The sequence below is a fragment of the Mycteria americana genome, chromosome 6, assembly GCF_035582795.1.
Source record: "Mycteria americana isolate JAX WOST 10 ecotype Jacksonville Zoo and Gardens chromosome 6, USCA_MyAme_1.0, whole genome shotgun sequence".
In the NCBI taxonomy this organism is placed as follows: domain Eukaryota; kingdom Metazoa; phylum Chordata; class Aves; order Ciconiiformes; family Ciconiidae; genus Mycteria; species Mycteria americana.
Window position 1 is genome coordinate 14001831 of NC_134370.1, and position 26975 is coordinate 14028805.

At 42.4% G+C, this 26975-nt stretch overlaps 1 protein-coding gene across 1 annotated transcript in view; it reads right to left on the minus strand.

Annotated features, from left to right (window-relative positions):
• SORCS3 (sortilin related VPS10 domain containing receptor 3) overlaps positions 1-26975 on the minus strand; it is a 323256-nt gene that overhangs the window by 146181 nt on the left and 150100 nt on the right. Inside the window, exons 3-4 of the mRNA XM_075504060.1 lie at positions 24740-24839; positions 2935-3093 (exon numbers count right to left, since the gene is read on the minus strand). Coding sequence (XP_075360175.1) covers positions 2935-3093; positions 24740-24839 — 259 coding nt within the window. The remainder of the gene's footprint in view (positions 1-2934; positions 3094-24739; positions 24840-26975) is intronic.

Sequence of the window (26975 nt, forward strand, 5' to 3'; positions counted from 1 at the left end):
CACTGACTTTCATTGGCACCTTCCTTGTCACAGTATCTGTGGATGAATACCACCTGCAGGTTACAGACTAATGATAACCTTTCTATTTTGTTGCCCTTTCATGCATTTAAATCAAAAGTGTTTCAGAGCAGTTGTATCCCAAAAACCTGGATACATGAAGTGAGAGAGCAAGCACTACTTGATCCAGCACCACCTATTTTGTGCCAGGCGACTTCATGCTGCCTCACAGGAAAAGGGGCACAAAAACAAAGGACAGAGGAGTATCAGCAGAACCAGGCTGCAGTTGGAGAATTAGCCCCTGACAACAGCATGGCATCTCTTTGGATAGCCTTCTCACAACTGCAGAGCACTACGGCAGCCTCTCTAGCCACTTATTTTAGGAGCTCTTGATATCTCTCTTCTGGTCAGCAGCAGAGAGATCAAATGATCGTTGCCACTGTGATCCCATGATCACAGCTAGGAGAAAGGGCATGGCATAGCAGTGTGGGAAGGTGTGAGATCCAGGTCTGGCTTCTAGAGAACAAGAGAGGAGAACAACCACAACAGCCTTATGAAGATGCACAAGATCTGATGAAGCTACTTAAGGATTTAGGATTTTTAGCCTAAAAGACACTTTTTTCTTGTCATTGGCCTAACCCCCATCTAGCAGGTGGTCACGGCTGACCTCTGGTTCCCACTCAGCTGTGGCAGTACTCTTGTTTCCAGACAGGCAGGAATGTATTATGCTGGCCTCTCAGAAGACTTCATCTGGGGACTTCACATAATCACCACTGTCACAATCTATAGCACTGCCTTTGCTCTCTAACAGCACTGCCCGTTATCTCAGTATCAACAGTAACTGCAGTGAAGCTGCATGATCCTGAGCTAGAGTGACAATTCTTTTACAGCTCTTACTAAGCCAAGATGTGGCTGAGCACAATCTATGCCTGGGTTATGTTAAGCAAATGCTTCAGCTGGGAAAAGCGCTGCCTCCATGGTTCCACTCAAGCATCAACTTTCAGCTAGCACTTGAGGCCATCTTTCTGAACACTGAAGAAAAGCACCATGAGTGGCCTTGAACGCAAAGGCAGACATAAAGGCAAAGCCTGAACTTCACATTGCCCCAGTTCCATTTGACCAACAAGCTGCAGAGCACCTCGTCTTTGCTCTTACGCTGTGAACAAATTTGTTCAGTTCCTGGGATAAAATGCAAGCAGCCACAGGGCGTTTCTAACTCACAGTTCATTTTCCTTGGCTCTCTTCTGAGCAGAAGAGAAAAGCTGAGGTGGACACTCAGATGCATTAGTTTGAAGGAGCGGAAGCAAAAATGCTCCTGAGCCACTATTGCTGTACTGGACCAGGGGAGCATAATTACAGCCTCACAGTCAAGTGCATGTGCATACTTTGTATTTTAATTTCTCCTTCCAGTGGCTAACATGTCATAAAAAGACTACAAAGCACTGGCAATAGAAGTACAGTGTTTCAACCCAAGAGCAGATGCTCTGCACCCACTACAGCCGGATCTCTTTGCAAACGCATACTCAGCATGTCATATCTGGCTTCTCACATCCATGATCACCTCATCAGATGTCTATTTCTTTCAGGGCTATCTTTGTACAAACACCATTACCATTTAAAATCTTTACCTCCAGTTTAAAAGTGGCATCAAACCATTCCATGACATCACATAAATAGACTGGTCTTTCTAGCCTACTTCAAAATCCCTGTTACACTGAACATCTGAGTGCACAAAACTATTTGACATTTGACTAACTCCTTCATACAGTAAGGACTTGATACTATGAAAGGAGTGTATTTACAATAGCTTTGTGCTTGCAAATGTCACTCAAGCATCATCAGTAGCATAGCAGCAAACCACCTGGTGCCTGCCATAGCATTCTGTTAACAAGTGGATGGAAAGGTTACATCAGGAAGTACAGCGGTAGTAGATTATTTGATTATACTCTCAGTAACTACTTGGGCAAAGACTTGCACTAGCCTTTCAAGGGAAATCCTGTCAAATACAAGAGGCACAATATTTTGTGTGTATTGTCCTTATAGCAGGGATGTGAGACTGACTAGTTTAGAAAACTCCAAAAATAACTGTAGGAATTGAAAATCCCACCCAGAACACACACACATACTCGACAGATTAATGAGAAAAACTTAAAGTGGCTATTCACCATGTTTTTACTTTCCAGAGATGATAGACAACAGAAATGGAAGAGAGGAAAGATAAAAGCTTGGCAAGTTTTAAGCTTTCTAAAATTTGTAACTTGACCATCCGGTCTATGTCTCAGCTTTGGGCTGTAGTGGGGACTGCTGTTCCAGAAGTGAAGCACACACTCTGTAGCCACAACACTTTACAAGTCACATTGCACCTGCATTGCTCAGCATCTTTCAAGACAGATGAGTAAGAGCAGGATTGCTAAGGACAAAGTAACAGACTTAAGAGCTGTCTCACTAACACAAGGCACTGCAAAGTGACTTAAAAGTGGCACAGAGGACTTTGCCATCTGTTGCTGTTCACTGATTTCCAGATAACTGAGTTCTGTCTGCAAGCAGAAAGAGCACCCCTTTACACGCAACAGCCAGCTGTTACAGACCAACTCAGCATGAGTGCTTGATTCTCAAAGACAGCTCAGCCATCACCAAGGCCTACAAATCAATATTTTTAGCTCCATATGTCATGTCAAATTTCAGATGCTTTTCATCTTTCATACCATCACCACTACTAAAGTTTCCATATCCATCATGATCATTGTACAATTCCACACCCTTTAGCAAACTTGCTTTGGAGTCACTGGGTGCTTTTTGAGCACATTTGAACCTGCAAGGTGAGAGCAGCAAAGCACACCATAATTTCTTCACCATCTCTGGAAGTGCGCAGTTCTAGACACTATCCCCTTCAACACCTGGCTCAAGAATCACTGAAATATGAAATCAATTGCTCACCTTTTGATCCAGACTGTAGGCCAAGATCCACTCCTCCTGCTTGGGGTGGAAGAGCAAGCTCTGGATATAGAAGTTCAGACGGTACTTCTGGTAGGTAGCCCCTTCATCGGAGCTGATGAGGATGCTGCTCTCAATCTCTGGATCACTAAGAAGCATGATCTAAATTGAAAAATGGAGGGAAAAGAGTGTTAATGGAAAAGTGAAACTGAACATCATTTAAAAGTGAGGTCATACAGCACTGATCACTATTAGATGTATTCAGAACATCGCTCAACAGTGTAAACAGCCCATAGCATTTCCCCAATAGGGGTAGTTTTTTTGGTGTTTCACTTCCATTTTATTTGGTGATTCATTCAGTGATTCCTTTTTTTCATTTTATTTTTGTCCAGATAAATTCAGAAAGCCCAGCAAGAATCAAAAATGCTATGTTGATATTGAAGCTGATTTTGGTTGGGTATAGCAACTTCAGACAGCCACACCAGGCTTACCTGGTCCCTTTCCAGTTTACCACCTCTCTTCCCAAACATGGAATACTCTCTCTGAAAGTACACAACAGGGCACTCCTGAGATTTAAGGCTCATTATCTGGCAGCTTGCAGAGCTACAAATGAGAGCATCACCTCATTGGAAACCCAGAATGCCTACCTGGATCAGCTGCTGGCATCTGAAAGTAGTCCATGTGCATGTGCGCAAACATTGATGCCCAATCTCATATATCATGCTTCCAATTTATACAGTAGGAGATATTCATTCACTGAGTGAACACATAATTTTCCCCAAGCGCGGGAAAGTGTATGACCTCAATTTGTACAGGGAGGAAAACACTTCTGAGCCTCTAATTTTAATTGGAAAATTATTACCAATATTTTAAAATGGGTTGATTCCACATTATCAGATGGCATGCTCTACATAAATGTTATCAAGAAAAATGTTGTGGAAACATTAACACCATCTTATTAACATCTGGAGAAAACGACATCACATTAAAGCAAATGCCAGTACCATAAAATAAAGGCAAACAGTGGGAAATAAATTAGAGCTGTGCTAAACACAGCAGGTTATTGATACAGTAGCTGAAACAAATATAGAAACTGCCTTTCAGCAGGAAAACAGATCCAGGAACCGCCTTTTTTTAGCTAGCTGCATAATGATCAGCTAGCTGAGATCCATTGTAGTTTTGTTACACTCGCATGTCCACGTTCACTTTCCTTATCCAACTTCACAGAGCTCCAACTTCAAGACTACGATAGGGAAACACATTAATTTTGACAGCAAAAATCAGTTACAAGGAGTGGTAAGACCCTTGGTATGTTAGACCTTGATCAAGCAAAAAATTTCAGTGCTTGTTTAATCTTAAGCACCTCATTAACTCCACGAAGTCACCAAGCGACAGTGAATGTGATGCAAATGGTTTCTGATCCTTTCCATTAAGAAATGAAAAGGGCCTTTAAAACTAGAACTGAATGTTGTCCCAGGGTGAAGCCACCTGTATGAATCCAGCTTGAACTCAGAGCTCCTTCAACATACCTCACATATACCGCTTACCAGCCTCATAAAGCAATCTCCACCTCTTCCCACAGAAAGCCACACCACAGGTCCTGAAAAAGTGCACTTGCGTTGTGCTCTGGTGCTCTGCATGGGACATGCGAAACGTCCCCACAGGCAGCTGACTCCCTGGGAATTAGTCTTGAGAACAGGTCCCGATGGCCTCCACCTAGAAGGAAGCTTTGGTACATTTCTCCTTTCTCATCAGATCAAAGTGTGTATTTTATTTTGCTCCAGACAAGAAAGGTTTCCCCACTATTTCAAGATATTTTTTCTGTCACTGATGACTTAGACTTCAAAGACATTTTGTCCCCCAACTGTAGCCCTGTTCATCTAAAGCATATTGCCTGTGCCAGACAGAGAACTGTAACATACTTTAGTAAAAATCGCTTGCATCTGCAGAACGGAAGAAGGATGTAAGATTGCCAACATATCTGGAGTATCTCCAGAGAGATATTCCAGAGAGATCTTACATTTAAAAGGAAGGATACTTCAGGAATAAAGATTTTCCACCTGATGTCACAGAAGGTTACAAAGGTAATAATGCTGTATATTAAAAGGTCACTGTTAGAGCTCTGTGCTCAGATAAGGAGCACAAGACAGCTAACTGTTGCACAGACCTGATGTGGTACACGCGCAAAACATCCACTCTGCCCTTTCACACTCGATCTGCAACGCTTCGGTGGATACTTCAAGAAACGGGTCAGAGGAGATGCAAAAGGTGATGTTTCCACCAGATGGTTCACAAAGTCAGGCAATTTGTTCCTCTGGAAGCATAACAGTGGTTGCAAGACGAAATAATAAAACCATCAAGCTAGGACAATTAACAGCTAGAGGGAAAGCTGGAAGAGTCTAACAACAGTCATACCTTGTTGCAAGTGCCATTAGTCGCCTACCCGCCTTCACCCAGTTCTGATATCAACTGTCCATTCTTCAAATGGAGACAAGAACACACTCCACATTTCTGCTGTCATCCATCCTCCCAGGCAAGGCTGATCCAACACAAAGCGGGATGGAAGAAACAGGAGGCTCAATCAGAGTGAAAAACAAAAGGCCACCACCAGTCATACAGCTAGGACTGGTCCAGAGTTTTGTTACGTGGCAAGCAGGAAAAGAAGAGTGGGAGACTCTGGGCTTTATTTTTTTAAATTTTTGTCTTTTCTGCTGGAAGCTATGGGGGGAGGGGACAACTTTTGGCAGGGGAAATAGCAGACATTTGTCAAAGGCCTGAAACTGCCACTTCTCATCATGGGACCAGGGTGAAGGATCCACCCCAATAGTGATTTAGATTAATCGCTTTTCATTAAGAGCCAATAAACAAACTCCATTCAGAGTTGAGCATTTCTGCCAGCACCCGGTGTTGCTATTTATAATTGCCATGAAGAATAGCAAAGGAGCACCAGAGAGTTGTCAAATGTAATTTATAGGGTTTTAAGATCTAATAATTTTCTATAATATTAAATTAAATGGCAGCCTTTATGAAAAAGGAAATTACATTTCACCTTGCTACATTCTAGAATACATATATGTACACACACATATATATATAAAATATTATTTTCAGTTGCTGCCTTCTCTAGTTTAAGTGGAGAGAGGAAGGGAAGCAGGATTGATTACTGCTAAGGGTAAGTCCTTGAAAACATACTTGAGATGAGGTGGTTTATACTACATAGGTTTTCCCCTAGAAGCTATAGCCTGACCTCCAAAATTCAGTGGACAATGAATGGCAAGCACCAGACAAAACAAACCAGGTTGAAAATCAGACTGAACTTCAGGTAGCTCCTTAGGAGATGAATGCAGAGGAAGAGAGCTGTCTGGTACGTGGTGTATCTCCTTTAAAGCAGGAGCTTCGGGGGCAATGATGACACATACAGAGTTGTTCTGAACGAACTCCAGTTCAGCAGAACACCAGACACCAGCGGGGGAAGCACATAGAAGGGAGATGATTCGGAGCAGCCACCTTGCAAGAACAACATAAACCATGATGTACAGACTGAGATCTTTGGCATGTGATCAGGAAACACATCCAGTCCTGAATACTTCAAGGGGATTTATCCCAGAAAATAAGAAGCACAGGCTGCAGGCAGAAAGAACAAGGAGAGGAGGTGTCATACCTATACCTGCCATGATGTATTTGGTACAGAAACCATGGAAGTAGCTAAGAGTCACTCAGATTTGCTGGAGAGCGTGTAGACCCTTAAAGGAGCTCTGAACAAATGCAGAACTGGGGAGGAAGGAAAGTGACACCTTATCATAGCACGAATCCACTAAAACAGCACACCCTCCGATGGGGCTAATATAATAAAAACTAAGGCAGGATTTGTAACTAAGAATCTGAGTTCCCGCTACCCTGATTAAAATCCCAGGTGTGTCACTGGGTTAATGCACACACTGAAACCAACAGTATTGGTTTCACACAGTCTATGTCCAGGTGGATGAGTCAAGATGGTGACATACTCCTCCTCCTCTGCTCCAAGCTAGCCAGGCACAAAGACGACCGTGATCTGGAATACTGAACCACACCACTAATGAGCTAGCAGACTTCTCACGGGCACAACACTACAACGTGCCCAGACTCTACTGGCTTGGAGCTACAGGTAGCCTGAGCTCATATGTGCCTGAATCTGTCTACTGCAGTTATGCCAGACTACCCTATAGCGTGGCACTCAGTTCTTCTCTCAGCACCCTTTAACAGCTCTGCCCTTGTTTTAACAGGCCTGCTTGGCACATCACTGCTATCCTGCCTCTTCTGCACCCAAGGCACAAGAACAACCACTCCCACCCTCCCCATCATATTACCTCTATCCATAGCATCAGATTCAAAAGCTTTATCACCACCCTTGCTCCCTTCTTGTTCTGTGTCATCCCAGCACAACAGAGATCTGTTTCGTACACAGCTGAATCTTTTAATAAACCATCTCTGGACAAAAAATGAAACAACGTGCCACATAAAAGGCATTTTTATTAATATTAGTTTTCATTGAATCCTTTTATTTTTCTCAGCCAACATAAATTTTCACTGTAAATTACCAAAGCACATCTTTTTAAATCAGCACGGACAAGTTTTATAGGTACAATATCTGTAGCAGTAGTACCACTGAGCTACATTAGCAGGAAGCACCCCAGTAAATGAATAAAGAAGACAGGTTCAAAATAAATGTCTTTTGTTCCCAGAAATAAGTAGATAGCATTAAACCATTGTGTACTGTCTTCTGATTTTCCTCTTCATTTTAATGCGCTTTTCATAAGCGGTCCTTTTCAGAGGTCCCAGTCACATTCTCATTCACCTATATAAAGTGCTATTCTAAAAAGGAAGAAACAAAAATCCACCTACTAACTACCCAAGCCTCCATAGCTACAAAAGAAACCCAGCTCCTTAGCAAAGGATTAGCAATTTGCTCTGTAGCACTGCATTGTCCTCTTCTGCAATTGAAAAGGTAGTTCTGCCATAAACACTGCTGCAAAAACAGAAACTTAAGGTTTCATGTTTACAGTTTCATAGTGATTTCCCTATCGACTGTGCTCAGCTTACACGTGAAAAGGCTTTTTTTTTTTTTTTGGCCTCCTCCCACTAGACCCTCAACTCAGAAGCACTTTAGGTCCTTCCTAAAGCCAGGCTACATATACATCAACAACAGGAAAACACAAATCTGATTTAAAAAAGAAAAAAGTAGGTTGTTTTTTGTGTTTTTTTTTGCTTTCCAATTTTTATTTAAAACATTTAAAGGATTGTATGGTCCCACAAGACGTCTGGAGTTAAGCTTACTTCCCAACAAAGTTCCATATTAGCTTTGAATTTAAAAAGCCAAAGAGTTTCAAAAATTTATGCTGAAATGTCAATGCAAACAGAGGATTTTTGCTTTGTTTGAACTTACGATGTCCATCTTTTTGAAACTGAAAAACTAAAATCAAATTACATTTAAAGTCTTAAAGATACAAAAATAATTTTCTTCCTTCAAAACATCAGTTCATCACAAGTATGTTCAATGTGAATAGTTTGGAACTCTCTTATGGGAAAAGTAATTTTTTACTGCTGAAGCATTTTAGATTAAATGTTTGACCATCTGAAATTTCTCACTAGCAAACATTTGGTTATTCATTCCCCTCCCATTTTTCCTCTCTCCTACATCATTACTGCAATTTACTTGCCCTGCAGGCTAACGGATACCCTCAGAGGTATATACGCAACCTTAACCTCTTAGAACACAGCTACACAGCATACCTGAAGCCCTTCTATGCCAATCCCATGGAGGACAGATGCAACTCATTGCAAAGAAAACCTCATCCTTTTTTCTTCTTTCCTCACTACATGTCAGTTCAATTAAAAAACTTCAATTTAATTAAATCAGCCCAAACCCCTCTGAGACAAAAATGTACCGGTGTCACAAGTAACTGCCTACTTACCAGCAAAAGTAACACCCATATAAATCAGCATTAAGCTAAAAATATCTTTGCATGATTTGCACTAGTTTAGAAAACACACTTTAACTTTACACAAACTTTTACAGAAGATGTTCAGAAATGGCTAGATACCTGCTCACTGCCCTGTAGATATACTGACTCCTGCAATAATCAGGGGAAAAGGAAGCCAACCTTTGCTTTCCAGTCACCAAGACCAGCATATCAGTCAGACAGGAAAAAATGGGAGATGGCAGTGATAAAAATCTGCTCTAGAGAGAAATCCTATTTATTTACATACAAGTAAAGCAACCCACCCCGTTACTTAATGATCAGCAGCTGTGACGAGAGGGACACCTGCTCCCTGGGAAGCCAAACAAGACAGCCATGAAGAGGGCAACAGCTTCCACATAATTACTGACTTTGCGTCCCAAAAGGAAAACACTCATTGCAATCCCTTGTGTTACAGAGTAGTCCATATCTGGAGCTCCTTCTTGCTTCACATAGCTCAAAAACTTCCTTAATGTTCAGGATAACCTGTGGGCATCAGTCAAGCAGTAAAGGTGCACTGAGCTTTCATGAGAGATAAATTGTCTGGACCTACCCCATTTCAACTTCTTGTAACTTCACTTCTTATTGCCCGAAATTTAACATTAATAACAGATTTAATTAATGAATATAGCACCAGATCACCATCTCTCAGAACCATAACGCTGTAATCTTAAAGGATGAAGTGCACTGCACTCACTTTATAAGGGTTTATGAAGCATGTGTTATAAAAGTACCTCAACCATAAGGCTTTTATACCTTGGCACTCACTTCAATACAATCCCATAAAATCCAAGCAATCTTTAAGCGTTAAAGGTGACTTTCACTACTGTATTTATTATTGGATAATGAAAAATGAGTCAGACACCCATAGAAACTGAGCAATGAAATAGAGTTTCCTGAGACTTTTGCATTGGGTCTGCATTATATGTACTGTGACCAAAGAACCAAATAGCTCTCTCAAGACCTTTCAGGCACTTCATGTTAACCGCTCTCCAGAACCTCCTTCCCATCAGGACTTCTCTGTAATTACAAACCAACCTCTCCACTGCAGAATCCCATTGCTTGTCACTGAACTTTCCAGATGTCAACAGCTGTTTCTGTAAACATCCAACTCCTGTGGTCCTCCTATGGAGGAGGTATGTGGACCTCCTCCATAGACTCCTCCAGCTGTGCCGGAGACTGCAGCTCTCTACTCGAGCAAGTTGGTCTGAGAAGACAGCATAGATCTCTGACATTAACATCAGGGGACGCCATCTGTGGGTTCCCCACCCTTCCAGCATTGAGAGAGAATGATCAGAGCACATCATGGAGTTCAGGTTACATGCACGTCCTATGTCTTGGTAGAACATTTAGTCTTTTGTAGAGGGTACATGAAAGAAGAGGACCATTACAAGGTAGAAAGTAATAAGCTATAAAATGAAAACTTTTTTTTTTAACCTAAAACAGCAGGGTCTTCTGGTGATACTGCAACACAAAAGAGGACATCACTGTGTGCTTGTTCATTTTTATGAATATCAAATCCTCTTCTAATATACAATATGTAATTATTCTGCTGTCCCCTTGTTATATATATTTAGACAGCCCATCTTCAAAATTGAGAACAAGTTTCATCATAAGTTTTGTAAGTTGTACCACAACAATATTCTGCATAGATATCAAGACCATTTTGTCAATCAGAAATGATGCAAGCATAAATCTGCTGTCCAAACAGCATACCCTCCCCACCAGGACCAAGCACCCCAGGTTCACTGTTAACTTGAAAAGCCCCTCAGCAGAATCCTGGTACTGTCAGAAATAAAACTAAGAGTTTTAGCTACAACCAACCCAATATGTGCCTTGTCTCAAAAGAACTTGGAACCAGTAGTTCAAGGGGGCATAAGTCTGGCTTATGAGGATGAATAATCTACGTGCATGAGATACTAGTATTACACTTAGACACTAAACGTGCAATTGGAATATATAGTCCCAGCATGTGCTACATACAGTTGGCTCAGTCAGGGAAGAGTACACATTTAAGATTACAGCATGTCAGTAGTTCTTTCATTTGCTTCTCATAAAGATTAAAAAGGATGGAGATGCCAGAAAGACTTTAGGGAGACTCTGAGAGTAGTTTGGTGGCAAAAGAATGATTATCTATCATCCTCCTGTCTGCAAATCCATAGGAGAGATATTTTACATGATTAACTCTGAGAAAAGAGATTAGTAAAAGCACGTCAAATGAGGACCAGCACCACCTTGCCTTCTCTAAGGAGATGCACATCAGCCCACCATGCTTGTTTACAGTGAATTACCCTGGTTAATCTTTCTGACCTCTATTGTTTCTCATATCTAATTATATCCAGATTACTATTACAATTAATTGTTCAGATTTGTACAAAATGAAAACAGGCTCTTGGCATTGCAGCCCTACCTGCCATAAATTGCCATACCAAAACAAAACACTTCACAGAATTCCAAGCTCACACACCCCATCCCCTACAGAGACAGTGCTTCATTTAATTACCACCTCCAGCAGCTGCGCCAGAGCACAGATGCACCTTGCAGGATGCCCCAAGGATCAGGAGCAAATCAAGGCTAAATTGGATACAGAGCAAGAGCCCCTCAAGGAAAACCACTCTGCCATCCTCCTTGGCAGGTGGGAAATGAAAATATATCATGGCTGTAAGGCTTAGGCAAAATCAGAACTGGGAAAAGAACTCAGCTACTCTAAGGCTGCCATCCTAATCTGCCCACAATGCCAAATCCCAGGCTGGATCCAATTTGCATGAACAGGAGTGGAATAAGCCATCGTACTAGACCCAACAAAGCAGAACATCTCATCTTTGTTCTACTGCTAAGCAGGTCAGAACAACATGTCTCCCCGCTTTCTCTTGTCTTTTTGGCACTGGACACATGTACTTTTCACTTTTAATTACAAGGCACAGCAAGCATTTGCTTGTTAAATTTCAGGTGCCAGTGGGGATGGAAGCCATCCAAAAAGCATGTGTTTGACCTGGCAAAGAGTGACTGATTGGCAACAGCCACATGCTTGGTTGTGAAAAAACCTTTTCATTGTCACAGCAAGGCAGAGTTTACCCAAGGTTACTCCATTATACTCTTGTTACAGCTGCACATTCTCCAGCTCCCCGTGGATCATCAGAGCAAAGTCCTCTGCCACAGTAATCCCACCTTCCCGAGGCCACTTCGGTGCTGTTCAGCTATTTTGCCAAAGGCTTTTCCATATCACAGCATGTTCATGCATAGTTCCCCTCTACAAACTGCCAAATGGGTTACAAACATCACCACTGATGGCTGGTTTTGTATATCTCCAGTTTGACCAGCACTTCTGTGACTGGGCCTGGAGCAGAAGTAGAAGGAACACCAGCTGCTGACCACAGGCAACAACCAGTGCTTCCACAGGAAAAACAGACACCAAATCAGCAGAAGAGAAGCATAAAGCTTCTGATCTATACTATGCTTTGCTCTGGAGTCTGGTATTTCTGCATAGCATAGTTCTGCATGATGCCTTTTTACTCTTCTCGATTCTACATAGGAAATCCCTAACTGTTGGAACATCTGACACATTGTTTTGTGGTCACCAGCTTTTTCTAGTGACACAGAACAGCTCTGATCCCAAACTGTGTGCACAGAAAGAGAAAAGCAGCATTCACTGTTATAATTATATATTATTTGAGTAAATGCATAGTTGTGCTATTCTCCATAGAACTACAAAATAATTTTCACCATTATGGTAACTTACCGTGTAAGCAGAAATAGTTACAGAAAATGTTATCAGTAAGGAGAGGCTGTGTGTACCGCAGCTACTGGAACTGAGAATACCATTTATATAAAAACACTCCTCTGATTATAGGTCTCACTTGGGAGAGCACTCTACATGTGGGAATAAGTTTACTCACAGTAGTTGCCCCATTACAGAAAACAGAGAGATGTGCATGGATAGTTACTCATGGGGGTAAACTTTTGCAGCCCGTATACAGCAATCTATTTCATTTGAGGACAGTAGAGTGTTTCATGACTCTTTAGAAAAATAAAAATTGTATTATGTATCTCCCTTGAGGCCATTAAACCTGAATACAATTTTAAATGCATCATTGCTTCTCCTCTGCTTACACACTTTATTTTTCTGCTTTTTAGTCAGATTGCAGAGAGAACATAGACAACAGTCAGCTTTATCAATGTTCACATCCAGATGCTAATGATCTATCTCAATTTACTTATACCTGGAATCTATTACTCATGTCCCTCACTGTCCCTAATGTATTTCTCTTCCTAACATCCCCCCACTGGAGGAAGCCAAGGAGGTAGGAAAAGGTCTATCCATTTTCTGGATGGAAGGCTGAGGCCCCCAAAAATTAAAGGTTAAAGTTGCAAAACATGATGGCATTGCAGTGCTCTACACAGTAGCACTCAGCTCTAAGTTATCCACTGTCATTGTAAGCTCCGATGCTAACTCGGATGCCAGAGATCCTAATATATAGGAAGGTTCAGGACCTAGGAATAGGATTTCACAACTACCAGCTCACTGGCTTTTACATTTTCCATTACATTTGTAAAATTAGCTTCCAATGATATAGTCCTTGCAGGTTTATGGTAGAAGTCTTGTCTGCAACTACACATCAAGAAGGTGGGTGACTGCCCCAGTGACTCTAAACCACAGCTGCTATGTCCTATTCCTACAGGGCACTGATACCTCACAGCCCTGGGAAAAATCACATACTTTCCTTTCCATATCCTTCCGCAGCCCTGGGAAAAATCACATACTTTCCTTTTCATATCCTTCCATGCACATACACGAGCCCTGGTCACTGCAGTGTCCTGAAGAACTAGTGTAAGAGGAAAGGGAATTGGAAAAGGGGACAAAGGTTTTAGCTACAGCACAACCCTGACACTTTGGTTTAGGAATCAACTGGCAAAAGGATCCACAGCGCTGCTTGGGATAAAGCATTTTACACAGAGTTGATCACATCAGAACTGAAGTCTGAGTTACTGCACTTACGCTGTAAGAGGCAGATGCACATACATGGCAGAAAGTGAGACAGTGTCCTGACCCTTTAACTGCCAGCATGTACCCTGCAGACGCTGTTAATCTATTCTACTAAAAATGAGAATTCACTCAATGAGTAATGCTGGATTTCTTTATTCTTCACTTCGGAAAAGAATGACATAAAAAGACATTTTGCTACAGATTGTTGGGTTTGAGGGTTGGGGTTGGCAGGGTGGTGATTTTCCTCAAACAAAAATAACTGTGTCCTGATGAACCAGCTCATATCACTACAGATCAAGGTCAGAGCACTATGTAGTCTTCAAAAGGACCCACCTGCCCCTTTTCCAAGAGCTGCTCTCCACCCATTCTATTATTTTTCCTCCTTTTTAATAACAGGACATACTGACTCGTTATTATTGATTGATTATACTGCTGTCTGTGAAGCACCATTCTCCTCCTCGTTAATTCAAAACTACCTCATTTTTCATACTTCATAAATTAATATATTATTGGAGCTGCAGCAGTAAAGGAGATAGCCATGTTTCATAGAGAGGTAGGGAGGGTGGAGAAAGGAAGGAAGTCTCATAAACCTGCCCTACATCAGGATCTGCAGCTGTGCCTGCCCTGCTGGCAGGCTGGGTGTTAAGTACAGGCAGCCCCTTACGAGGTGATGTATCCTGACAGTCCCTCTTTGTCCCTGTAACCAAGGCAGGGCCCTCTGAAAGCTCACACAGGTCTGCTCTGCCCACTTCATAAAAGCAATGGCCATGCTAAGTGGCAAAATTGCAGCTTTATTTTAGTGGATATTATAACTTCTGATCTGTCCTTTAACACTTGCTAGCTAAATTAGAGCAAACTACCTCTTTATTAAATACTGACAGCCAACTCTGGGAAGTCCAGATCTAAATGTGGATGTGACCTTTCCGGTTGTACCCCATCTCTTCTCTTTACGACCTCGTACCATCCCTGAGGCTCTGTAGGGCCCTGACTCTAGCAATACGAAGTGAAGCAGGCAGAGAGCGCAACAGGCAAGGTGGACTGACTTCTGGAAGCCAGACAAGGCAGCCCTATCATACCTGTGCACCATTATCCTGCCAAGGTGAGTCTCACCTGATAACTGGCCTTTTTTCCCCAGACATTATTTGCAAGTCCTAGAAAAACAAAGCTGACATATTGCCTTGGGTTTCTTCCATCTTTCCCCCTCGCAGTCTGACTCTCCAGCCACTCCAGTAGACAATGAAGTGCAGTCATACCCTCCTCAACCAATCTTAGATTTTTTTAAGGATGATGGGGCTGGGAATTGTACGTTTCAAGTGGTAGATACCTACATTTACCATCACAAACAGTGCTGAACAAACACTGCTCACCCACTTGGTTTTTGCACACAAAGCAATCTCAGGGAATTTGCATGGTAAGTAAGTCAAGTCCAAAGAATTTGAATTCTGATTTGCCTTTCCCTAAATCTGTGCCTGCTTTCATTCAAGTGGCCATTTTTTCCCCAAAGCCCCAGGCAACATCTAAGAAGGGATTTCAGGATCACAGTTCCAGTCCTTGGTAGATAAATGACATAGCAGGTGTCTGACTGCTTTTTTCTTATTTTACTTATATGTCTTGTGTCTACATGCTTACTTTTATCAACTAGACCTGAGATATCTGTGAAAACTAAAATGCCATTTATTTAACAAAACGTTTTTCATAAAGCCAACTTAGACAGCCCTCATTTTACTCCCTAACTTTATTAATTAAATCCTGCATTAGGCTTCCATTCACTTTCAATACTTACCTCAGCACTAACCAAATGTGTATTAAATGAGTTCAGAAACCTATAAAAAATGCAAGTAAAAGCTCTTGGAATGCATAAGTACAAAGACATGAAATGCAGATGCATAAAGGCACACATAGGCAACCCTAATTCTGGAATTTCATAATATATGAATTTTTTTTCTTCATGAACACTGAAATGATGGCTTTCAATGTAGTATGTTTAAGATAGGTATAAACAGAAACAGATACCCATCTCTCTTCTAACCCTCTCCCCTCCACCCCCGTTAAATAATGCCATATGTGAGCATTTTGTTAATTATCTCAATTGTGTTTATTTTTAGAAACAGCTGATGAGCAGTGGGTGAGGTTCACTGGGTTTGCAGTTTTTTGTTTTTTAATTCATCTGCTTTTTCAGAGAATTAACTGAAAAAGCCCCAGGAATCTCCAGTTTTCATGTCATGCATACCAAGGTACAGCCTTTCCTGGAGTACAACGATCAGATTGTCCCTGTTTAAGAAAGGGGAAAACTTCTGTTCGGGATCTCTCATAAGCTTGGGTCGCAATTCTGTGCTGTCTGTGCTGACAAAGGGTCACATCCCAGACAACAGATGCTATATGACCTCCATTTATCTCTATGATTTATGTCAACTCAGAAGTAGTAAAATTAAAATCTGCAAACAAACAGATGATAGTTTGTTCTTTCTTTAAGTACAGGAGCCTACAGGTCAGGTCAATCCCAGCAGGGCATCTGACATGCCAGGCCCCATAGCCCCAGGCTCCAGTGGGGCAGAGCGCTCTCTCAAAGGAGCCCCTTGACTACAAATATCCACAAGGAGGCACAATCCCTGAATATAGTACTAATAATAATAATAATAAAAACCAACTAAACCTATTTGGGCATACTGAACAAGACCCTATATTTTAAAAGTATTCTAATAACACTCATATTTTGCCTTTACATCTCAACATCTTCCATTCATTGATCTTGAACCATGTTTAAAACAGTAATAAACTAAGACATCCAGCATTGGGAAACAATATTTCTCATGTAGGAAAGGTCAGAGAAACCTACAGAGAGAATGTGACTTTTCTGTATTCAAAAGAGACAATAAAAATCCCTTCAAAAGGAGAAATTCCTAAAGTTCTCTTCTCCAAGTATTACAACATACCTGTAACTCACGAGATCTCTTTCACATAGTTTCAGGTCATCGTTCTGCAGACATTTACAAAAAGTCTCTCTTTTATCAGGTGGCAAATTCAAGCTGAATTAATCAGACAAGTAGAGAGAATCCCATGCACAAGAGCTCACAAGACTGCACCTTGTAGATAAAATACATGACGTCACGTATCCTTTGACCCTGCCATGGATGTTGTGGGTGACCTTGAGGAAATCATCTTTGCTTCATCAGTAAGTGAAGAAAAATATTACTTCTTCATTCCCATCTTTATGCCCCTATTTAAATTGTCAGTTCTGGAGACTGATAGTGACTTGTCCCCACCTGAAGTGTATTTACGAGACAGAACACACTGCCATGTTAACCAGATCGCAGTCACATTTGTACAACCCGCTGGTATAACCAGAGCAGACAAACCTGAGCTCAGCTAATCCAGATGCTGTGTTTTAGAGCTACAGCCTTTCCTGTACAGCAGTAGGCAGGTTCTGCCCACATAGGCTCAGGACTGGGTGGCATGGTTTTTGGAGTGCTGAGAAGCGCAGGAACATCATATGGAGCTCAAGAGCTCCAGAGAAGGGGTGCATGAAGAGACGGTTACAACTCCATTTGCAGCTCAGGTAATTTAGGCCCTGTTAACAGAAGCTGCAAAACCAAGTGCTATTTAGTAACTGTATTTCATTGGGCTGAAGGGAAAGATTAGGGATAAAAGACAGTAGAAACAACTAGTTCTATCACTACTGCCCTGTGGCTCTAACTCAGCCCCATTGCCTTTGTGTTATAAATACGTTCTCTGAGATCACACCAGCAAGTGCCAGTTTGCAGCACATGCTGTTTATCACAGTGTCAGCATAATAAGGAAAAAGGGCCCAAAGAAACCTTCCATCTGCCAAATGGCTTTAGGATACTCCAGAGCTCAGTTCCTCACCGATAGCTTGGGATGCAATCTTGGGAAAAAGTAGCAGATGACTAATGGGAGCTGTGGCAAAGGATGGCAGCTCAGTTCAGGCTGGGTTAGCAAGCATCAGGTGCATGCTGGAACTTCTGCCTCATCAGCCTATCACACATTTGATAAGTAAGGGAGAAAACAAAATGCTGTGGAATTCCCTTTCGGATCAAATGAACTAAGAAATGAAGGCAAAACCAAAATCAGTTTGGACCATGGTTCTGCCCTGAGGCCCCAGTCACAGCTGAGGAATTCCCTTTGGAGATACCCGAGGCCAGGACAGGGTTTGCTCTCAGTTACATTCCAAGTGAGCAAGAAGAAGTAAAGAGGAGGTCAAAGAAACTTCGCTCATTTAGGATCTCCAACTTCTGTAAGAGGAGGTATCACTCCCAATGTGCTAGCTAGTTTCCAGTCAGGTAGAGGCATTCCTCTGCAATTTCAATATTAAAGTTACAATTAACTTATTCCTTCATTAACCTGAACTGCAATGGAGTGCTGCTCTCTGCCAGCTCATAAACAGTTGCTGCGCTTCATCCCCAAGAAGCTGCACAGAAACAAACAAATCAAATTAGGTTTAGCTTTCAGAGCTTCTGACTTTCCAAATACCTCTAAACATTTCTCATTCTGATGGGCCAAGTTCAGAGGCATGACTAAGTATGAGAGGCATGCCTTCGGCTTTTATAGCTTCAGTGATTTGGACTGCCCCTCCATTTTGACTCTATGACAACTGGGAAACTAGGCTGCAAAACCATTTTCTCAAAGCTCTGTAATTGAGCACCATAACTTTACTTCTGCTTTATGCTGTTTGCAACCACTGTTCAAATCCCTTAGCTAGAAGGTCTATCTATAAATAAAATCTCTAATGCTTCAGTTGTGGTATAAGGGAAAAATAGGGGGAAATCTCATTTCAATCACTGCACCTGGGTGATATTTCTCTGCAGAGAGTCAGCATAAAAGACTACAGACCTTTTAATTCTTCAAGTTATCACCTACAACAACGATGGTAACAGCGCAGGAGAAAAGCTAAAGACGACTGCATCCAATTGAATTGCAAAGAAAATTCATGAAGGAAGGTATTTCTAAGACATCAGAACTGTCACCCTGGATCTTAAATGCCATCAGGACCTCCCGTTTATCCACATCTCATCTGAGCAATACTATATACAAGCAAGTGCTTTTTGGTTTGATTTTGTCACAGTTGTCATTCTCTTCCTTTTGCTTCTCTTTTTTTTCTTTTAAATGCTTTTTAGCTCCATCCTCTCAACCTCCACAGGAATCCCAAGGGTAGAGATAAAAGTTTCATAGTGAAAACTGGGTTTTCAGCTAAACAACACCTTCACCAAGAATATGCACTCTTCACAGAGCATTTCATGGAAAAAGTAATACATGAAATCTATGGTTCAACAACAATTCCTGGAGATTCAAAATGGCACCTCAGTGCCTGAAAGGAGCAGTGCTCCCTCAGATATATGGGAATTCCATTCTCATCTTCTTGCTGCACCCTTTGGAAGGACTTTGCATCCCTCTGTGAGGCATCAATTCTAAAATGAATCCTGTTATTGACAACCAAGAAGAAAGCAAATGTTCTCAGGATAAGGGATGTTACTCAGCAGACCAACCCATGCTAAAAACAGGGACTCAGGACTTCGGCTCCAAACACTGCCATTTTGAAGTGCAGGCAGCGTCAAAGAATCACAGGCTTAATTTTTTGTGGAAATTATCCAATTTTCTAACAGAAAGTTTTCAGCAACCAAAAAGAAAAAAAAATGGGATAGAAAGAAAATGGGAATTTTAAAAGTCAAGAGAAATGTTCCTATTAAAATAGAAGAGACTTTTTCCCTTAGTGCTTTGGAAGAAATAAACAATTCTAATTCCCAGACTGCTGTGAAAATCTGCCTCTAGTAAAACGTAACTAACACCCAAAATATAGCATTAAATTAAAGGTCAGCAGGGAACTGAGATCTCTGCCCAGCAGAGAGTAAGGAGCCTTTTGTCATATCCCTAAAGACAGGCAAGAGGCTATAGGGTAGAAAAGCCAAAGCTATGCATTTTGCAAGTCTCAGCTTTTCAGAGCACTCAACCATCTGCACTTACATCCCATTCATCTGTAAGGAAGGGGTGCTGCTAAACAAATATGAAAATTTCTCCTTTCTGAAGTTCACCACAGAATTATCAGGCTTGTTGCAACCTACATGTCAATCAGGCAAAGCAGATGCTTCTCATGTGGTCTCTCAGGCAAACAACGGGGTGGGCAGATGCACTGAAGGGGAAGATGTGTCCTGGAATACGCTCTGCCTATTAAGCATCTTCATGGTGGTGGAAGTGTCAAAACTGCAGGCACTTGGCTTCTCACTAGGGTTCAAAACAGTAACTCTTAAGAAAGCCATAGTCCCCAGGACTTCAGAGTTTCTGACAGCTAGGTGTAACGATCACCTGGATTTTCATAGTATTAATGAGAACTCAATGCAGATTTTCCTGATCCAAATACAAGTCTCTAGTGTGCAAGTGAAAAAAGAAACAGCCCTAGCATCTGCACGAGAGCAGATACAAGTCTGGCAGTTTCAGCTCCCAGCAGCAGAGGCTGTACGCACAGTTGCAAAGTGTTGTGAAGCCCTGAGCTTGTTAGTTCTTAGGAGAAGGGAATTAGCAGTACAACTGCTCCACAGGAAGATGAAGTAGTCCTGGCTCACGGCAGGAAGTGTTTCTGCTCCGGTGCAGCCAGAGGCTGCGGATTCACGATGGGCTGCAGCCTGCTCGACTGCTTCCTTACGTCAGCACGCCAGCGTGGTCTCATTTCAAATGACGGGTGCTCTCAGATCACCACGCTGGCCCTGATCACTAGCAATGGTACTTGACAGGCAAGAGGAATCATACCTGGGAAGAAGTCTTCTCGGTAACTTCCTTCTGTATCTGCATGTTGTTATATTGATTTAATTATAGCTGCAAACCTCAAATTACAGGGTGGCAAAGTGCTTTTTCCAAATATCTTCTTGTGATTTCTAGGAAATGGGCACCCCCTATCTCAGCTCCAAAGCCAGCCATCAGCAGGTTGGGTCAGCAGCTGGGAGCAGGCACTCTGGGACCCAGCCCTGCCTCTGCCCAGCACCACGCGGGGACACAGCCAAAGCCACCTCAGCTCAGTCTTGGCTACGCAGCTCTGTGCCTTGGTTAACTCTGTGCATGTGGAGGGTTGATATCTCCTAGTGGCAACGTGTAAAACCGAGGAACATCCATAGACTGAATCTGGCCTCTGAGTGCCAATCTGGCCTCTAAGTACCAGCACAGCCAAGAAGAGCCCAGGGAGAACCGAGGCTGTCCTGGATTTATCACCATGATAACCATAGAGATTGTGTTTCTTCACCTCTTCCCCACTCAGCTGCCTCTTCAGGCACAGATATGATCTCTCCATGGTGATTTTGCCCACTGATTAACACTAGCGACTGATGTGTTTCACTGAGGAGCAAAGGGGAGGACTGAGGGACCAGCTGCCTCCAGGCTGCTCCAGCATTTGCCAGTCTGCTGTGTCAGGAAAGACATTTCAATACTCGGCAGGACACCAAATACAGACAGGGGTAATATTCAACACCCTAGTGGGGCTCTCCGGTTAGAGACGGGAGGCACATGGGAGCAGCTTAGAAGAAAGCCTAAAGAGAACATGAAATGAATAAAATTGACTAAATATATAACCCAAACTGAGACAAGAGTTTTTAGCTTAAAAGAGGAAGGCCAACCACACATGCAGCTAACTGGGGACTTGCTTTTGCCATCAATGTTACATAGCAGATGCTCAGACATTAATTTTATTGGGGGCAGAATAAAACCTGAAGAGAATTAAATATTTTAAGGTCTAAAGAGCCATTAGGTCATCAAGTCTGACCTCCACTTGTAGAACATGTTCCAGAATTTCACCAAATCATTCCTACATTAACCTCAATTTTTCTTCCAGAAAGGAATCCACTTTGTAAGGAAAGGGTGTTTGAGTGCCGTAATTCAGGAGCATAACGTGTGAATCAGGTGTGGCTTTCTTGCGACCAAGAGAGAAGGGGAATGACAGAGGCTCCCACACCATGGGTTGTAGGCATGCCTAACCCAGCTGCTCAGCCTCTGCATTTCAACTCTGGCCTCATCTGATCCCCCGTATTACAATAAGCAGAGATGTTGGTATTGAGAAGTCAGTGTCCCACCATGACCTGGCAGCACTGAGCAGAGAAATACAGCAGAAGCTGCCAAAAAACTTACAATATTCCCACCAAAAACTTTCAAAAAAGAAATCAGAAACAAAAAGCTTGTCTTTTAAAAGAAGAAAGAAAAAAGCCAGCGTTTAAATCCTCTTGCCTCGTAATTGAGCCCAGGGTTATGCCACAATTCAGGTAAATGATGTTTATATAACTGGCATTTGGCTGAATGCATAATTCCTATTTAACAGCTGAAGAGAGGCATTTTGGGTCTTCAAAGAAATCTGACAGGTAATTCCCACTGTAGTTCTGCAGGGTAGCTGAGAGGTAATTATCCTTCTCACTAGTAAATCAATTAGGAATGAATGTATGGAAAGCTTTTCTCCTCCTCCAAGTAACTGCTAATCCTCTAAGCACTAATGAGCAGACAGGGCTAGCAACAGCGCGCAAACCCGTCAAAAATCGACAGGAGCTGTGAGGCATGCGGGGTCCAACCCGTACCTGGGAGCTAATGCCTCAGGAGAAAATATCTTGCCTGGAAAGGGTCTGCACGATTCACTGTGTGCGCACAGGCCCTGTGCACATGTGTTACTTTTCATATCTCCCTCCCCGTTTATTGCCTCAAACAGAGACCTATTTTTGAAGGCTCACAAGAGATCACTGCGTTGTGTTCAAGTGGCCAGCACTTGTGCTGTTAGAGGTGAAACACAAGGGATATGGACTTTCTCTACTGGGGTGCAATCGATTCACCTACTGCTTTGTGATTCGTTATTGGTGGTTGTCTTCAGGAGCTCAGCAAAAACACGCTGCTTACTCTGCAGGCCACTGTAACGATATTCACCCAGAGAGACTTGGAGAAGGTTACAACCCAAGTGCATTTTTTGCAGTGCACAACCTCATGAATCTGTAAGGGGGGTGGGTGGACAATAAACCTGACATTGAATTTGACAAATCCCAGATGTTCCAATCCAGTGACACCTTCTTCAGGCATTTTTCACATGCTGCATGGATGTTTGGAATTTCTTTGACGGTCAACAAAGCAGAGTCAGTTCTGGGTTCAGGCAAACCAGCTATTTAACCGTGCACAGTAACAGGGCCCATATATTTAGCAGAGGTAGAAAGATTGGAAACAAGTTGTTCCCACAGCAGACAGCACTGAAGCTGGTTTCCTACGGGTTTTCCTTATACCTCATCTCTCCAGTTCAAAAGATTTTTCAGAAGGGAGGAGAAGAGGGAAGACAGACAGATAGGTCCAGAAATCATTTCCTTAACACATAAGACCAAAAAAAACTTTTAAAAATTGTCATCTGAAATGAGAAAACAGCAGGTAAAGGTAGGTCTGCATGCCACTATATGATGAAATTTAGGTGTTACTAATAAAAAAAAAAAACGGAGAGAAAAGACTGCTAATTTGTAAAGCTTGATAGCTTGAGAAATTGCTAGAAGATAATAATATATCCTAAGACTCCGATTTGTGAGGGAGACTTTACACCAGTGACGTAGGATTTGTAACTGAGCATATTGCCTCTGATTTTGGGTGGGCAGAGTTGCTTTGGAAACAGAAAGAAGAGTTAACTCTTCAGTGCCCACCATCTTCGATATGGGAGGGGTGTGAAGGCCAGGAGAGCTCATTACGAAACATCTTCATTCCATTTTGCTCAGAAAAAGGAAGTCAAGGTAGTTGTCACAATAATTCAGCTTCTGCATCAGAAAAAATATAAGCTAACCCCTGCATTCTTCCTCTCCTCTATACATCCAAACATGCACATATTGTTGCTGAGAGTAATCAGAGCTATGATTGTCTTAAGGTTGCATACACTGAAATACACATCTATCCTGCAACCTCTGTAGACTGACCAGTGGTGGAAAACACAATAGTAGTAACAAGAACGGTACAAGTAGCAAAATACTAGTTTGGAAACATATCGATGGAGACAGGAGATGGGTAGTTTGGAAGTGATCAAGCCGAATGGGCTGCACCCCATCCAAACACAACTCCACTGCCAGCAATTAGCTATGTGCTGCAGCCCTCCCACGTTATTTCCGTGGGTAGCTGAAAGCGTCTTTGTCACACTACCTCCCTTGAATCAACACAGGCAATAATTTTAAACCAAAAAGGCACTGAGTAGTAACTCCTGGGCTGCGCTCTGTGAGCCAGCTGCAGCCCTAATTGCATCACGTGGGAAGCGTGAGCAGGGGGTTTGAAAGCTATGACCTCATCTCTCCTACACATTCAAATCAAATCTTAGGTCTCCCACCCACTCGCCCAGGCATATTCTGCTTTCAGCCCCCTTACATGATGTAACCAATGAAAATGTCATTTACATCTTTACCTCCAACTTCTAGCTAGGGAAAGCATAAAGGGGAAAAGAGTCAAATGCAAAAATAAGTGCCTTTTACTCAGTATTTCTAATAATAAGGAGACAAAGAAGGCAGGGAGAGGTCTATTAGCCAAAGCCAGTGTAAGCAAGAGTCCCAGAAACATTTGTGTGAGTTCAGCTTCTTTAAAGGTGTAACAGTCAGAAGCAAATAAAAGCAACCCTTTTATTTCTCTAACATTCATCAGGAGATTAAGCGCTCCATCCCCATCACAAGTGAAATAGGCAAAGTTCTACTGGATTCCATGGAATTGCACTACTGCAACTTAGACAGCAAATTCAAGCTCTTGTGAATTACCAACAGATTTCACTTTAGGATCATAATTCCTCTCAGAATGAACAGAATGCCGTAATTTTGTTTCTATAGCTACTGGCTCGATAGCTTTCCCTTACCTTCCTCTTGTTAGTAGGACTGACATAAAGGTAGCTCAGCACAGTCTTCAGGCCTACTTTGTCATTTAGCTTTTCATAGGTAGTGCCATAGTCTGTTGACCTGGAGGAAAGAGGAGACAAAAAGAATTTATGTGGTTATTAGAGCTCAGGGGAAGGAAATGTCTGTGTGAACAGATGCTCAAAGTTACAGTTTGAGCATGATTACCCTAAAAACTCAAGCGTTTGTGTTTCATTCAGGGTGGCTAGCAGAAAAGAGAAGAAAACTTGAGTCCTTTGGGGCAGGGTCTGTCTCTGCATCAATTGATCCTATGAGCTGGGGAGCTGTGGTGCACTCCTGAAGATGGACTTTGGGGGCAGGCTCTGCTCTCATGTGCCAGTGTGGGATTGCAAACGATATGTACATGAGAGGACTCTGATCTCAGCAGCGCCCTTAGCACAAATTCTCTTTTCAGACAAATCCAACAGAAGAATCCAAATTAAACCCATCAACAACAGTTTTATTTAAGTAGGCTGATTTTTGACTTGGAGATGGGGATCCAAATGTGGCTCAGAATTGTAACAGCTGAACTCATGTCTAGATAAAAATGTGCCTAAACTGGCATCTTGAGTCCTCAGTCACCCCCATCCTACTTTGTGCCAGGCATTTAATTTTTCTGAGTTACAGAGACAGATTCAGGCCCCTACACTAGCAAATCCCACCCGGAGGAGCAGATGATCTGGGGGTGGTATTACCCATTCGTGACTGGGGAAAAGGGCTGCTTCATCACAGAGGGTTTTCTGTAGCTTCCTCCTCCTCATTTGTAGGCATGTTTGAAACCTCACTTTGCCCTGCTTGTTTCTCTGCTGTTTTCGTACTCTGCTTTTCCTAACAAACAAGGTTTTTCCTACCAGAACAAATCAACAGCTACCTAGTACAGGATCCCACACCCGAAGAGCGATCAGCACCAGCTTGCTTTAGGAGGGGTGTCACAACCTGCATGAAAAGCCCACCTACCCCATCCAAACAGTGGGGAGAGCCTGGCTCCCGACCCTACACAGCTTCTATCATATGGACAGAGGAAGCACAATCCTTATCAGGTGGACAAGGAAAGAACCTCACAAAAAACCTACCTGGACACACCTACAATTTTATTAAGATGAGAAATCATGGCCCCTGCCCTCCTCTCTAATCACGCTTTTTACTAAACAGATCATTAGAGAACACGTAGCAATTCAGTGCCTTTCCCAGTAACTAGCTCCAGTAATTTTCTGATTTTCTAAGTTCAGCAAGCCTCCAGCATCTGCAGCTTTGTGGTTCTGCCTGAGACCCATCCTCTGCTCCTTGTCTGTCTGGCAGAGAAATGGCCCAAGTCACCCTTCTGGCACCACAGGGAACAGTGCCGCTGTGCCCAGTGGCTCCAGGCTGCCACTCAAGTGGCTGCAGAAACTGAGCAGCGCCAGAATCTACACCCCGCTCCGCTGGTTTCCTTGCTGCTAGTGGAGTCCCGAATGGCATCGAAAAGGCCATGCCGCAAAACCAGACAGCTGGTTTCAGGCTTCCAAGTAGTAGGAACCATGAAGTCAAAAGCTTGTTTTATCACTGATGTAGCTCCAACACATTTGCTTCTGTGCATCTTTCTTTCAAGCACAATTCCTAAATGTTTTGCAAACTGGTTCTTTCCTTAAATGGGTTGAACCAACCTTCCTCCTTTGAACACTCAGCAGTCGGGGTGCTTCAGGTCTTAAACAACTTCCTTGTGTTCTGGTTTAGCTCTTTAATACTAAAATAGAGCGAATACCAGCTCTATTTACACTTAATACTCTTTTGTACTAATGCATAGTATTGACACTTGCTAGGCTTCACAGAGATATCCCAAAGGATATTACAATAATGTAATTCCTATGTAAATACTGTATTTCCATAGCACTTTCCCATCCAAAGAATCTGAAGCTCTTGTCTTGCTAGGTATCAATACCACACAAAAAACCTAGCAGCTTTCCCCCTCCAGCCAAGCTTGAAAGTGAAGCAGCTGAATTAATAAAACTGAATAATCCAGCCCAATTAATTCCACTACACAAGGCCTCCTGTACATGCAAATTCAACAGGTCAGGAATCCTCAAGTAACACTAAGCTCTAAGCAGAGGGTAACACACAGAGGGCAAGCACTGAGGTACTTCATTGATCTCACACTTCCAACAGCAATGAAGCTCCGAACAAGCCACATTCGGGACTACACATGTACCAGCCACCAGCCAG